Source organism: Macaca mulatta, chromosome 12 (assembly GCF_049350105.2).
Source record: "Macaca mulatta isolate MMU2019108-1 chromosome 12, T2T-MMU8v2.0, whole genome shotgun sequence".
In the NCBI taxonomy this organism is placed as follows: domain Eukaryota; kingdom Metazoa; phylum Chordata; class Mammalia; order Primates; family Cercopithecidae; genus Macaca; species Macaca mulatta.
Genome location: NC_133417.1, coordinates 62,285,411 through 62,301,670, shown reverse-complemented (window position 1 = coordinate 62,301,670; position 16,260 = coordinate 62,285,411). Strand labels below are relative to the sequence as shown.

The window sequence follows — 16,260 nt, the reverse complement described above, 5'->3', positions numbered from 1 at the left end:
CCTTATTGATCTATGGTTTTACTACAATGTAATTAGTTCTGGATTCATTTCTAAATTTATACTATGTAGAACTTATAGTGCTCTTTCTGCTCAAAGACTTTCTTTAGCTTTGGAAAACTATCAACTCAATCTTTTTGGAATATACCTTCTATACCACTCCTGTATTACCTTGTGGAATTCATATTAGACATAGTTTCTTGATTTATCTTTCATGCTTCCTAATGACTATTTCATAGGTCTTTATTTATATTTTTGTGTTACATTATTTCTGAATTCTTTAGTAACATCTCCAGAAATGTTCTTGCTAGCTGTTCTGTGTAGAATGTGTTCTTTCTATTGAGTTATAAAAATTACTTTGTTATTATCTCGTAGTTCTTTTTCATGTCTATCTGTTCTTGTTTTTTTCATTCCAAAGTTCTTGTTCTTATAAACATTGATCTCTCAGAGGATTAGAAACATTCTTATTTTAAAGTCTTTTTTGGACACTTTTCTTTTTTTTTCTGAGACAGAGTTTTGCCCTTGTCACCTAGGCTGGAGTGCAGTGGCATGATCTTGGCTCACTGCAACCTCCACCTCCCAGGTTCAAGGGATTCTCCTGCCTTAGCCTCCGGAGTAGCTGGAATTATAGGCGCCCGCCACACCTGGCTAATTTTTTGTATTTTTAGTAGAGACAGGATTTTTGTCACGTTGGGCAGGCAGGTCGCGAACTCCTGCCCTCAGGTGATCTGCTTGCCTAGGCATCCCAAAGTGCTGGGATTACAGGCATGAGCCACCACACCAGGCCTTGAACACTTTTCTGTTTTCATTTGATTTAGAGAATCCATGTACAAATTATCAATTTTAAAATCTTTTTTATCATTAAATATCTGTGAGTGTTTGGGGATTTAGATTGCCTACTTCCCTTGCATGGCATATAGCCTCTCCCTTCAGCACAAAGTGATAATTGGATGCTTGCCCCCACTCAGCATTTCAAGGCTACCAATCCAGAGCCAGGTCTGGGGGCTTACATGCCTTCCCTGGAGACTCAGTGAGCTGTTTGGCTCAAGCTGTGAGGCTGTGCTTAGGTACTCCTGCCTTTCTTCATACAAGCTCTACATGAGCCATAGCCAGCAGCATCAGCTTTTCTCAGCCTCCTTTCCCAGTGATGGAGCTTCAGCCAATGTTTTTTTCTTAAGCAGAAAACCTGGCTCCGACCTGTGTTTCAGATAGGTGCATTTAAACCATGTATCGCCAAAAAATTTCTTTCTGTTTGTCTGTGTCCAGAAGACTTTAAGTTTCATTCTGCTTTCTATCTTGCATGTCTGTCCTGTTTCTAATCTTGAAATTATGAGATTCCGTTTATCTCTTGAGCCAGAAATGTCTTGGTTGACCCATAGCCAAAGTCAGGCTGGTTTCCCCTCCACACAATGACATTTACTTTGTGCGTCCTGTGTAAGTGAGCATTCTTTCCCTCAAAGACTCTTCTTGGGGCCAGGGGCTCTTCTTTAGAAACAGTGGTCCTTTCTGATCCACATTTTCAGGGATTCCCTTTCTTCTGACCTATGATTCAAATGTTTAACATGAAAACAGCACATCCAATGGGCTAGCTGGGCGAGCTAGTTTGTAATCTACTTCTGCTATTTACTGGGTGTGTAGTGCCTGGGAAATATTTTGTTACACTGAATATTCATTTTTGAATGTTACTTTTTAGGGAAGTTATGAAAATTAAATATCATGTTATCAGTGAAAATGCAACTGAAGTACTAAAGTGCCATGGAAATGTTCAGCTGTATTTCAATCCTGTAGATTGAAAGCATTGCAAACTTCTTTGGAACCAATGTGTGACAGCTGACAGTTGTTTTAGGAAGCCATTTTTTTCATGTATTCATTCAACCGTTATTTACTGAGCAGCTGCTATGTAGCTGGCACTCAACTGGGCACAGTGAGGTGATGCTGCCCAGCAGGGTTAGATCTCACTTGTGCTTTAATTCTCATCTAATGAGAGCTCAGATATGTCCAAATATACAATTGTGATGTCAGTAATACAGGCAGAAACAGACCCAAAGAAAAACAGGGAAGCTTGGTTACAGTTGAAAAACCCTTAGTCACTCTGACACATCTGCTCTTTACACTGGTATTTTCTTGGTTTAAGTGACGACAAACTGAAATGACTGGGCCAAATCAACAAATCAGATATTGCAATACCAGTATTTTTCCAAAAATTGACTATATGGCCAGTGCTGACTTTGTATTTTTAGATAGTAAGTGCAGAAATGTAACTTCCTCTTCTTTCTGTCTCTAGTTTTTACTGACCTATCCCTATGCTCCTCCACTGAACTCTAGTCTCCTGTAGGAAATAAATCTCTTTAAGAAAGATGAAAGGGTTTGGTATGTATGCCAGGTACTTGTTGCCTTATAGTCCCTATGTCCCTAATTTTGACCTTTGTATAACCACAGATTTACATAGTTAAAAGCTGGGAATAAGACAGCATAGCAGTCCTTTTTTTTTTTTTTGGAGGCAGGGTCTCACCCTATTGCCCATGCTGGAGTGCAGTGGCATGATCACAACTCACTGCAGCCTCAACCTCCCGGGCTTAAGTGATCCTTCTACATCAGTCTCTTTTTTAAAAAATTAATTGATTAATTAATTATTTTTGAGATGGAGTTTTGCTCTTGTTGCCCAGGGTGGAGTATAATTGCGCCATCTCAGTTCACCACAACCTCTGCCTCCTGGGTTCAAACGATTATCTTGCCTCAACCTCCCGAGTACCTGAGACTACAGGTGCCTGCTACCACACCCATCTTATTTTTGTATTTTAAGTAGAGATGGGGTATCGCCATTTTGACCAGTCTGGTTTCCAACTCCTGACCGCAGGCAATCCACCAGCCTCAGCCTCCCAAAGTGATGGGATTACAGGTGTGAGCCACCGTGCCCAGCTTCCTCAGCCTCTTAAGAACTGGTGTGCACCACCATACCCAGCTAATTTAAAAAAGAATTTTGTAGAGATAAGGTCTCACTATGTTGCCCAGGCTTGTTTCAAACTCCTGGTCTCAAGCAGTCCTCCCACTTCAACCTCCTAAAGTGCTGAGATTACAGTTGTCAGCCACTGCCCTCAGCCTTCAAAGCAGTATTATAGCTATTCTAGACTATATTATGGTACAGAAAGAACAAGAAGTTGACTGAGTCAAGCATTTGATTGATTTATTGCTCGATTTTATATTGGCAACGATAAGGGTTGCTGTTAAATGTTACTAGTATCAAGGTTTAGAAAATTCTGCCCAGTTATTGTTCAATCTTTGAAGACTGAGGAATAAGCCATGTTCCCCTCAAGCATTTAATGATGTTCTTGCAATTTTATTATTTTCTTTCCCTTAATCCTTCCCTAAATATACATTTTTTTCCTCTTCCTTTTTAGCCTTCATCTACTCCTTGCAGATTGCTTTGTGGGAAGGACTGCTTGTTTCAACTAGGCTGTCTTTCCTTTGGCATAAGAGTCCACAGGCAAACCTGAGCTGTGCCCACTTGCTGGGCTCGCTATAGGGACCTGAACTGGCAAAGGAAGGGGAAGAGGAGAGGATAAAGAATGGGAGAGAGTGAGCCTATAGCTGTGTTTTTTTCAGATGCCTTCTGCCTGGTTTGTTTTACATTGCCATTGCCTCAGTCCCCTCTGTGGGATAGGCCAGGACTTGTGTGCTGTCTTGACCCATGTGGCAGCTACTTAGTTTCCACTGTGGGCCTCAGCTCTCCTGTGCTGGGGCAGCCAAGAAGGGAAGCAGTTAAGAAGTTAGGGTACTTAGCAGTGTTCTAAGTTTAGCCCACTAAGGAAGCATTTCAGACAGTTCTGTTCTCTTTTTTGGTGTGGAAAATAAATAGCTGTCCAAGCCAGGTGCGGTGGCTCACGCCTGTAATCCCAGCACTTTGGGAGGCCGAGGTGGGCAGATCACGAGGTCAGGAGTTCGAGAATAGCCTGGCCAGCATGATGAAACCCCATGTCTACTAAAATTACAAAAATTTGGCTGGGCATGGTGGGGCGCAACTGTAATCCCAGCTACTTGGGAGGATGAGGCAGAAGAATCGCTTGAACCTGGGAGGTGGAGGTCTTCAGGCTTGTATGTTGATGATGATATTTGTAGAGCGTTAACTAAGTTCTAGTCACTGTTCTAAAAATTGTACATCTATTCACTCATCTAATCCTTATAACATTTCCAGGGTTTAGGCTCTATTATTGTCTTCATCCTACAGATATGGGAATCCTGGAGTATAAATGCTTGCCTAAACAGCAAGTACATTTTCACAGACGCAAATAATCTTTTTAAAATAATTTTTTAAATAAAAATATATTTTATTGTTTTTTTTCAAAGAAAGCTTGTTGGCCCAATATCCTCCTTTTATACAGCAAAAATATTTTAAATGGATGAGATGGATTGGTAGTACTAGAAAGAAAGGTAAAAAATTTTAATGACAAATCTCAACACCTAGAATTAAATTGCTAGCTTCACTGGGGTTTCCTAATAATAAAAACTTTTTTTTTTTAATCTCACAGCAAACTTTGAAACAAAAATGGGTGGAGTACAGATCTCTGCAGTTACAGGAACATCGTCTGCTTCATGGTAAATGCAATTTCCTGTTCAGAAACCACACTAACATTACTTCTTTCAGTATTTCTGCCTCTAAGTTGTTTTAAGATTATCATCATTATAAGAAAAATTTGACTAGTGCTGGTCAAAGAAACGGGTCTGTGTTTCTTTGGCATGAGCTTTGGAGTGGCTGTATTTGGAGGAGGCTCAAGGCAAGTCAGATCCACTACTCTATACACACACACACACACACACACACACACACACACACACACACACACAAAACGCAGATGCGCATGCGCACATGCACACTGATGCACACGCTCAGAAACAGGCATCTGGAGATTTTAGAAGATCATTGGGGAAGATTGCCTGACTTTCCTTCTACTTCAGTGAATGAATTACGTTTCTGAAAAAATCGTGGCTCGGGGCTGTATAGTTTCTAGAAGCTATTAAAGCTGGAATGGTTGCACACTTATTGGGTAGAGCTCCTGTCTTTTGTTTAAATTGCATAAGTTGCGTTTATTCAGAGAATTTCTTTTTCATGGCCCCCAAGACCAAGACAGAAATGTGTAAGATTATTACAACAGTAAATGCATGGCTCTTGCCATTGAGTGCATTTTTAAGGGAAGGGTTGAATTTAAAATGTGTTAATTTGTTATTTGCTGTGTGACAGATGTAACCAAAGGAATGAACTTTTGTGTGCAAATAATTCACTGAAACCACTATGTGGGTGCGAAATATAGGTTATCTCTTCTTTGAATAGCACCAGCTTAAGTCTCTAACCTAGAATATTCATTAAAAGTGATAATCAATTTGTTTACCAAAAAGATAACAATTTAATCCTTAACTAGTCACTAATTTATGGCTTAGATTTCTGATATAAAGTTCTGTGTTTTTTTATTGAAGTGTTTGAAACTTACGAACAAGTTACTTCTCTTTTTTATATTTTCATTTAATATTTTTAAAAAATTCATAATAGCTTTATTGGGTAGTGAAGTTTGTTAGAGAGGCAGAAGTATTTAATACAAAAACTTCTTTATGGCCTTGTAAATTCAGCCACCTCCTTGCTTTCTTTAGATGTGAGGGCTTTTTAGCCTCATTTCCACTTCTGGAGCATCCTGAATGGCCCGGTGAATATAAATTCTTGCTGTTCTATAGGAACGGCCTTGTATTATAGACAACATTGTTAGGTCAGGGTCCTCATAAAGGCATTATTGTATACATTTTTTTGAGCAATTGAGGGAGTTCTGCTTTTTCTAGATGCATAGTAAACATCCAGGGCATGTGATTCTATAAGGCAATTGCTCTCAAATCAAAAGAAATTCATCACTTATTGCAAGATGAAATGAAGTAGGTTGTATTAGCAAAAAGGAAAGCATTATGACCAGTCACTGTGGGGCTGGTTGTACTCAACCTTGCAAATCATCTGAAAAAAGTTTCTTTTTATATTATCAACCAAGGACAAAAGAGAGCAGCAGTAAAGATAATCAGTACAAAATAAAACCATTTTGGAGTGTGCAGTATTCTATTATTTTTTTCTGAAGCAGAGTCACTTACTGATTATGTTTTTCCAAGGCTGGTATTACAAGTTCTCTCTCTCTCTCTCTCTTTCTCTCTCTCTCTCTCTCTCTCTCTCGATACCAACCAACTCAGTTAGTGTGGAAGCAGGGAGGGTCGTATGGACAGGGTATTGGTATGTGATTAACATTCTAGTTTGAAGAGCCAGATGTACGTTGTGAAGGATCAATGAAAAAAATTTAGCCAAGCAGATAAAATTCAATTTCTTCAAATAAATTATTACTTACTTGAGGACAAGGATGCTTTCTGGGTACGGTATCATTCCAGAGAATTTAAGTATTCCAAAATGAAACTTAGAATATTGAGGTTGGAAGATACATTTGATTTCACAAATCCTTTCTCTAAGAAACACTTATGAATTATCTGTTCCATAATTTTTTCTATATACCTCAAATGATTTTATAATAATTTTAGAATTATTTTCAAAAGACAGTACCTAACAATCAGAGAAACTAAATGGAGAAAATCATGATAGCATTTCCCAGGTGTATTCTATGGAACCCCATTTCTGTGAGAATTATAATAAAAGGTTTCAGGGTTATTTAAATTGAAGAAATGATCATTTTGGAGATTCAGATGTCACACTGGTAGACTGTCAGTTGGGTTGAACTGTTCTCATATGAAACATCTTGTTTAATTTATTCTAATATTATAATTTTTGTGACCATGGAACCTTGGTCTATGAACAATAGTTCAGGAAACCCTACTATACGGTTTATCAAATGGCCTCATAAACAGTTACTTATTCATGCACGCCAAAGCTCAGTGAAAAGTATTTTTCACACTTACTCTTTCTTGTGTCATTCAAAGAGAAGTTTTGATGCAGCGTATTTATTTGTAGGAAATGATAAACAGGTCCATTTCACAGTAGACTTTGTTCTCTGTGCTCTAGGTGATGCAGCTAACTGCCCCAGTTTGGAAAACATGGACTTGGATGAATTGTCTTTGTTTGGACCCCTGCCTGGGCCAGGCCCAGCCCTCGTGGACCGGAATCGATTATCCAGTGAGAGCAGCTGTAAGAGCTGGCTGAGCTCCATGACTATGGACAGTGAAGATGGCTACCAGACGTGTGTGTCTGAGGACTCCAGCAGGGGTGCCTTCAGTCGGCAGACGAGCACAGATGATGAGTGCTTTATCCCCAAGGAGGGGGATGATTTTCTGAGGAGGTCATCTTCAAGGAGGAACCGGAGCATCAGTAACACCAGCAGCGGATCCATGTCTCCCTTGTGGGAGGGCAACTTCTCAAGCGCGTTTGGGACCCTGCCCCGGAAGAGCAGAAAGGGAAGTGTCCGAAAGCAACTCTTGAAATTTATCCCTGGCCTTCATCGTGCTGTGGAAGAGGAAGAAAGTCGCTTTTGACGGATTGTGGTGTCCTTTCAAATTGGCTTATTTCACAAATATCTCTAGACTCACCCACATCCCAGCTTGGTGGGAAAGTGCAGAAGAATTGCAAAACTGACATCCCATTTCACAGCAATAGTGACCTTTATTTAAATTGTTGTGTCATAGTTTTTGCTTCTTACATCATTTTTCAACCTGAACAGCTCAATTTCTAAGCAGACAGGGAAACTAAACAATAAGTTAATTAATATAACAAACATGAAAGTGCCTGCTCATTCCAGTACTGTCTTTGAAAGCAAAACTAATATTTATTTTCTAGATTATCCCTGTGAATAATTGATAACTTTTGGAGTCAAGTATGAATAAACGTTTGGCAGAATATAATAATCTGCACTGTTTTCTATAGGATAATTGGTGAGTTATAAAATCTTAGGTTTGCTTATGCCCAGTGGCTTCTGGGGAGGCTTAATAATAGGCAGTTTTGAATTTGTTCAAACCTGTAATGACTTGTAAACAAAGATGACCATCAACCCTTTCTCACATCTATAGTGACAATAAAGCGGGAAGTATAAGATTTAATAGGAGGGGTTAAGGTTCATGAGAACCATGGAAAGATGTGGTCTGAGATGGGTGCTGCGAAGATCATAATAAAGTCTTTTTTATAGTCAGTCTAAACAAAATGGGTGGGGATGTCATGTTTTTTGCCCGATTCAACTTTTGTTCTGCTTAAACATTAATGGCAAATCTAGAACTCTTCGAATCCTACAACTTTGCAATTTTTTTTTCTACAAATGTCTAACATCCAAAACGTGAGAGTTGGGAAAAGGACTTTGCTCCTGTAGATTTTTTCATATTACTTCTCTATATCATATATTCTAAATAGCTATCACTTCAGCAGTCTTTTGCCTATTGGTTATGTTAGTATCACATTACTTCTAGCCTTTCAATTACTCCATGTTTTATTTAATATCCATTAAAGTCTATGAATTCTCTGTTCTGGTGGCACAGCTGTTCATTACCTATATTCTAGAGTAGACAATCTGGACTATGTAATAAATAGTCTGCTGATTTTAAGTTCTCTCTCTCTCTCTCTCTCTCTCTGCATGTGTGTGTGCGTGTGTGTGTGTTTGGGAGAAACAGAAACACTTCACTTTAAGTAGAACTGCTAAATTTAAGTAAACTTCTGATTAAGAAATGAGTTATTTTGAGAAAAAAGAGGGTAGGGTAAGGAAGCATGTAGGATAACAAGTATAAAAAGATTTCTAGGCCGGGCGTGGTGGCTAACGCCTGTAATCCCAGCACTTCGGGAGGCTGAGACAGGTGAATCACGAGGTCAGGAGATAGAGTTCATCCTGGCTAACACGGTGAAATGGTGAAACCCCGTCTCTACTAAAAATACAAAAAAGTTAGCCGGGCGCGGTGGCGGGCGCCTGTAGTCCCAGCTACTCGGGAGGCTGAGGCAGGAGAATGGCGTGAACCCGGGAGGTGGAGCTTGCAGTGAGCCAAGATCGAGCCGCTGCACTCCGGCCTGGGCGACAGAGAGAGACTCCGTCTCAAAAAAAAAAAAAAAAAGATTTCTCGTTGGGACTTGCCTTCTATTAACTCTTTGAACTGAGAAACATCCGGTAGGCTGTGCATGCGGGTCACTCATATGAAAGGCAGAGTGTCACACCTTTCACAGAAACAATAGCAATCTTGTCTACCATTTACTGAATGCCTAGTTGGCTAAAGACACTTTACGTGTGATCCTCACAATTACTATATTGTAGGTGTTAGGCATACAGATAACAAGTCAGGAATTTGGAAATGTTCTCAGGGTCACAAGGCTAGTCAGTGCCAGGGTTTAAATTGGAAGTCAGTTCTTCCTTGCTCTAGTCTATTCTAGATATCATTTATTCTTTTGGTTCTGTTTAGTGATCATCACAGTACTTTTTATTCTACCCAACAGGAATACTTAAAATGTACAATTATAGATACTGCATAGATAAGTGTATTTCTTTGGGTAAATAGGAAAACAAACAAACATTTCTCTGTTCCTCATACAAAAGTTTCAGATATAGGTTCTTTAATAACTACATGATGAGCAATGTATTTATTTTCAACAAGAGCTTGCAAACCAGTTATGATTCAACAAGAGCTTGCAAACCAGTTATGATTCAACTGGTATTGCTCATTTCTCATCGTAGTCTAGAATCATCCTGCTAAAGGTCTACTTATACGAATTCAGCATTTCTTGTTATCCTATTTCACAAAGTCCAGGGAAAGGAAACACCACATTTATTTAAGGAAAGATGACTTTGAAATCTTCTACAAGGTGAGAAAATGCTTTGAGAACTACATGGAATGACATAGGTCATACGGTAAAGCAGACCATAGATCATTTGCTTTTCTTGTGACTTTAATACAGAAGTGTAATACTGCTGTATGACAGTAGACCTCAAACGCAAAAAAGGCAAGGAAGGGATGGAGCAAGCATCACTTTAGTTTGCGGTAAGAATTAGAGTCGAGGTATGTTCTGAGAATAAAGAAAAAAGTACTGGTTAACCAAAGTACAGGAAGGAAGGGCATGTCATGTTCTATATTTCACAAGCTGTAAGAAAATTAGCTTTTGTTTAGTGGAAATGTGGGTAAATTTCTCACAGTATAGCTTTCAGACAAATGTATGACCTCAGTGGGGCTTTAGAAGAAACTTCTGGTGCATAGTGATTCACTCTGATATAATTTACTGGGAAAAAAATTGAAAAGTGTTTTTTTAACTTGAAAGTTCTCAAATATGTAATACTGGTGAATTCCATTAATTGACCACCTGTTATGAAAATGCATTTTTCTGGAAGGGCATTTGATAAACCAAATTTGAATCAAGTAGATTGGGAATTACTTAATCATGCGTCTGAAGAACACAACCATGACAACAGATTAGTAATATATTTTTGGAAGTGAACTTTTATTTATGACTTTCTACCTTGTAATAATTTTATATCTTAAGTGCATGATACAGATATCATTTAAAATCCCAGTTTGCACTTAAGAGATCAAACTTGGAAACAGTATGTGTGTATTAATCACCAAAGTACAGGCATTTTTGAATGTATACATACTAAAAATAGTACGTAATACACAACTACATTGAGCCCTTCAGATCATAAAAGTATTGTTATTTTATATCCATTTCCTTACATACCTATGGGCTACAAAATCAAAATTTCATGCCTTTATGAAATAAAGAATGCTAGTTTTCAGTGTCAGGACTTTCTCTCTCTTTCTCTGTCTCTCTCCCTACATTTCTCTCTACCATAAAGAAATAATTGTTTTAAAAGCATATTTTAAAAAAATCCTGGGTGATTCTCGACATTTACTTCTTTGAGGACCTTAAAAGACACTACTTACTTAATTGAACTTTGCATGATTAGCTTTTGTATTGCTATTTAACAAATTACTGCCAGGCATGGTAGCTCATACCTGTAATCCCAGCATTTTGGGAGGCCGAGGCGGGTGGATCACCTGAGGTCAGGAGTTTGAGACCAGCCTGACCAAGATGATGAAACCCCATCTCTACTAAAAATACAAAAATTAACCGGGCATAGTGGTGCATGCTTGTAATCCCAGCTACTCCGGAGGTTGAGGCAGGAGAATTGCTTGAATCTGGGAGGCAGAGGTTGCAGTGAGCTGAGATCGCACCATTGTCCTCCAGCCTGGGCAACAAGAGCAAAACTCCACCTCAGAAAAATAAATAATAAAAAAACCCCACAAACTTAGAAGCCTAAAATATACTTATTTTCTCAAAGTTTCTGTGGGCAAGGAGTCTGGGCACAGATTAGCTGGATCTGCTCAGGATTTCACAAAGCTGCAGTTTAGGTGTTGTCCAGGGTTGGGTTGTTACCCGGAGGCTTGATTGGAGAAGGGTATGCCCTTAAGCTCCCCAGGTTGTTGTCAGAATCATTTCCTGGTGGCCACACAATTCATGGCAGCTTGCTTCTTCAAAGCTGGCAGTGAAGAGGAAAAATGGAGAGGCTGCAAACAAGACAGAGTCTTAAATAATACCATGTAATCGCCTTTGCCATGTAACATAACCTCTTAAGTGACTTCCCATCACCTTGCCTTATGATGTAACATTAAGATGGGAATAGCATCCTATCAACCGTACCATGTTTTGTTTGAAAAAACATGTCACAGGCCCACCCACACTCAAGAAGCAGGGATTACACAGTCATGAACATTAGGAGGTAAGGATCAGGGGACCACCCTAGTCTGTTTGTAACACCATTCAAGGAGTTCACAGACTTGATAACATATGGGTATTGAGCTGTCTCTAAATCTCCTTGAGTAAAAATTAGTGACTGTCATAATAATTTATATATAAAGAAATGGAAGCATTAGTGAATTTTGGAATGAAATAACCTGGTCAAGATTGTGTAACTAGCCAAAAAGTTGATGAAAGTTTCTGGCCTCCTAACTTTGTCTGCTAGGTACATTAAATGATAAAAGAAGATTTTAAAAGAATAAGAAAGAATGAACTAGTTACTTGCTTTCAATGTTTACTCGGGGAATCTGAATGCATTTAAGTGAATAGTGATTGGCATACTGAAGTTTGCCACTTCTAGGCAGGCACATCTTTATAAGCAGAGGATAGTAGGAACTTTTACACAGAAAAGTAAACAAAACATTTACTATCAAAACTACAAAGCACAAAAGGAAATGATCAGCCATGAGCAAAAGTTAGGAGATATCACAAAATTATTAGAACTTGAGGGGAAAAAAGAAGTTTGAAAGAATATAAAAAATGTGTATCTTAGGAATAAAGGATAACTTCCTCAGCTCGATAAAGAACATCTACAAAATGCCTGCAGGTAATATCATAATGGTGTGACACTGGACATTTTCCTTCTTTTTTCTTTTGATGGAATATCGCTCTGTCGTCCAGGCTGGAGTGTAGTTGTGCAATCTCGGCTCACTGCAAGCTCTGCCTCCCGGGTTCACGCCATTCTCCTGCCTCAGCCTCCTGAGTGGCTGGGACTACAGGTGCCCACCATCATGCCCGGCTAATTTTTTGTATTTTTAGTAGAGACGGGGTTTCACTGTGTTAGCCAGGATGGTCTCAATCTCCTGACTTCGTGATCCACCTGCCTTGGCCTTCCAAAGTGCTGGGATTACAGGCGTGAGCCACCGCACCCGGCCGACACTTTCCTTCTAAGATAGTTACAAAGCAAATATATTTTCTCTCACTTCTCCTTTCTATATCGTATGAAAATCTTAGCTAGTGAAATAAGGCAAGGAAAAGAAATAAAAGATACACAAGTTGGGAAGGAAGAAAAGAAACTGTCTTCATTTGACGATGATATGTCGTCTATGTGAAAAGTCTCAAATAACAGTGCAACAAAAAATCCTGGCACAACTAAGTGAGTATAGCAAGGTCATGGGATACAAGGTTAACATACAAAAGTCAATTGCTTTCCTACATATCAACAATGAACAACTGGAATTTGAAAGAGGAAAAACAATATGTTGACAGCATGCAAAAAATAAAATACTTAGATATAAATGTAACAAAATACTACAGGATCTCTATATGGTAAACTTAACCCTAAATAGAGAGTCAGTGGTCATGGATTGGAAGACTCCATAGTTTTACAACTCAGTTCTTCCCCACTTAATCTGTAGACTCAGTGTAATCTCAATCAAAATTCTAGCGAGCTATTTTTTAGACTCAACAAATTAATTCTAAAGTTTATATGGAAAGGCAAAAGACAATAATGGCCAAGAAAATACTGAAGAACAACAAAGTTGGAAGAATCACAATATCCTTTTAAAGACTTAATATAAAGTATTGTCATCATTACAGCATGGTATTGGCAAAAGAATAGACAGATAAATCAGTGGAACAGAACAGAGTGTCTAGAAATAGACACACACAAATATAGTAAATTATCTTTGACACAGAAGTAAAGTCAATTAAATGTAGAAAGGATAGTGTTTTCAACAAATGGTTCTGTCAAATATGCAAGCTCTTATACGTTTCACAAAAATTGACTCAAAATGGATCATAGACATAGGTATAAAACACAAAACTATAACACTTCTATAAGATAGCATAGGAGAAATTCTAGATTTCCTTCGGCGTGGTAATGAGTTTTTAGATACATCAAAAGGATGATTTATGAAAGAAAAAGTTGATACATCAGACTTTATAAAAATTAAAACTTCTGCTTTGTGAATGGCACTGTTCAGAGAATCAAAAGACAAGTCATAGGCTGTGAGAAAATGTGGATATACACATTGTTAGGTCCGTAAGATGCAATACTATTCAGCTACAGAGAAATAAGCTATCAAGTCATTAAAAGACACTATGAATCTTAAATGCATGTTGCTAAGTGAAGGAAACTAGTTTGAGGAGACTAATACTGTATGTGTCAATTTATATGACATGATGGAAGAGGCAATACTAAGGCAATAATAAAGATATGAGTGGTTTTAAGGAGTTAGGGGTGGGAAGAGGGCATGGAGATAGTTGAATAGGAGGAAGACTGGTGAGTTTTATATAGTGATGAAACTCTTCTGTGTAATATTGTAATCTTGGATACATGACTCTATGCATTTGCCAAAACCCATAGCACTTTACAGCATGAAGAGTTATCCTTAAAGCTTGCAAATTTTCAAAAAGCCCACTTAGGAGGTTGGGGGATCCCAGCATAGGATGAAGAATGTGACAAAAACAATCTAACTCTATTAAAAATGTATAAAACAATAGTGTGGAAAAAAAAGATGCTGAGCTAAGTAGCTCTGGAAATGATTGGAGTTTATAAAATGAAAGGCAAAATAAAACATACAAAAATATTCTACTCTAACAGAAAAACTTGCTTTCCATGTGAATACAATTAATAACTCTGACAGTGCTATGTATGTATACTGCAATTGAAGAATTAATAAATTCTTCATGGCTGATAATGGGAGCCAGATTTCTTACTGTTGGATTCAAAGTTTACAGATAAGTAAGGGAGAATGCTAGATTGACCCATGTGGTAATGCGTTTAAGTTTTAGACATCCATATGCACTCAATATTAGCTTACTAAAAGTATGGATGATTACATACATAAATATTCATAGATATCTGTGTATGCATGAATTAGTTTATACACACTTATTTTCTTGCTCTGTCAGCTGAGAGGTCAAGGAAGTAATGACACTTTAGCAGCAATGAACACACATAGCACCAAGATCCAAGATCTTGGCTTCTAATACCATTCCCCCAATAAAAGAAACCAGAGTTCCTTGGAGAAATGGCTTATTCTAGATCTGAGGCAGGGAATATACAAGAAAGGCCTGCAGCATCTTGTAATTTCAGAAAGTAATAAAATATTTTTAAAACCTTATAAAGATTGAGATATGTCAAAGGCAAATAGAAGCCAATCAGAAGGGCTCCTAATGGCCAAAGAGCAACAAATAAAACAGTATTAAATTATAACCCAAAATATAAAATAAGTATACGTTCATGTGTCCATACTGATATAAATAAGTGACTGAATAAATAATAATAAATGGAGTGAAGAGACAAACCTCCTGTATGGAAAAATTTCCCATTATTTATGTAGATACTTCACCCTCAAGGAAGAGGAGCAGAACTCCTCATTCCTTAAGTGTGGGCCGAATATGATGACCTTTTTCCAAAGGGTATAGTATGGAAAAAGGGGAAAAGTAATTTTACAGTAGAGAAACCTGACAAACACTACTCCAGCAAGATGATCACTATCAATGTCAATTGCTGTAGGTTTATGTGGCTAATATGTATCCTTGATATTATATAGTGAGAAGGACACTTTGTCACAATGATCCTCTTGCCCAGAACCCATAACTTCAGTCTAATCATGAGAAAAACACCAAATTCTAATTAAGAGATACTCTATAAAATATCAGCCAGTACTTCTCAAAACTGTCAAGATTATTAAAAATGAGTAGAGTCAGAGAATCTGTCATAGCCAAGAAAAGCCTAAGGAGACATGATGACTAAATAGAATATGGTATCCTGGATAACAACTTGGAACAGAGGAGGACACTAGATTAAAAGGAATTCTGAATAAAGTTTAAACTTTAGTTAATAATGTGCCAATATTGGTACATTACTTATAACAAATATACCATAATCACATTAGATGTGAGTAACAGGAAACTGGGTACAAAGTATTTTTGCACTCAGTCTCCCCTATTCACATCTACTATTGGGAACCCTGTGCTATCTTCACCATTTTCCCCTAAATATAAAACTGTTCTAAAAAATAAAGTATACTAAAAAATAAGCACATTTAAATTAACTAAAAACAGTAAAACGAAGAAATAAATACCACAGTGGAATAATGAAGTATTTGAATTAATTGAGAAAATTTAAATGAATATAAATAAAATTTTATTTTAAAAACATTGGCAGACTTGGGCGGGGTGCAGTGGCTCACGCCTGTAATCCCAGCACTTTGGGAGGCCGAGGCGGGTGGATCACGAGGTCAGGAGATCAAGACCATCCTGGCTAACATGGTGAAACCCTGTCTCTACTAAACATATAAAAAATTAGCCGGGCGAGGTGGCGGGCGCGTATAGTCCCAGCTACTCGGGAGGCTGAGGCAGGAGAATGGCGTGAACCTGGGAGTTGGAGGTTGCAGAGAGCCGAAATCGCACCACTGCACTCCATCTTGGGAGACAGAGCGAGACTCTGTCTAAAATAAATAAATAAAATAAAATTTAAACACAAAAAAAGCATTGGCAGACATGTGGCTTCTGGTAGGGCATGTAAGGAA

The 16,260-nt window shown here is 38.1% G+C and overlaps 1 protein-coding gene across 3 annotated transcripts in view; it reads left to right on the top strand.

Moving 5' to 3' along the window:
• The window catches only part of CYTIP (cytohesin 1 interacting protein), a 77,607-nt gene extending 69,136 nt beyond the window's left edge, over positions 1 to 8,471 (top strand). For all 3 annotated transcript variants that reach the window (XM_028830724.2, XM_077956559.1, XM_015110187.3), the window contains 2 exons: positions 4,524 to 4,590; positions 7,031 to 8,471. In XM_028830724.2, coding sequence (XP_028686557.1) covers positions 4,524 to 4,590; positions 7,031 to 7,497 — 534 coding nt within the window. In that variant the 3' untranslated portion in view covers positions 7,498 to 8,471. The remainder of the gene's footprint in view (positions 1 to 4,523; positions 4,591 to 7,030) is intronic.
• Positions 8,472 to 16,260: the final 7,789 nt, after the last annotated feature.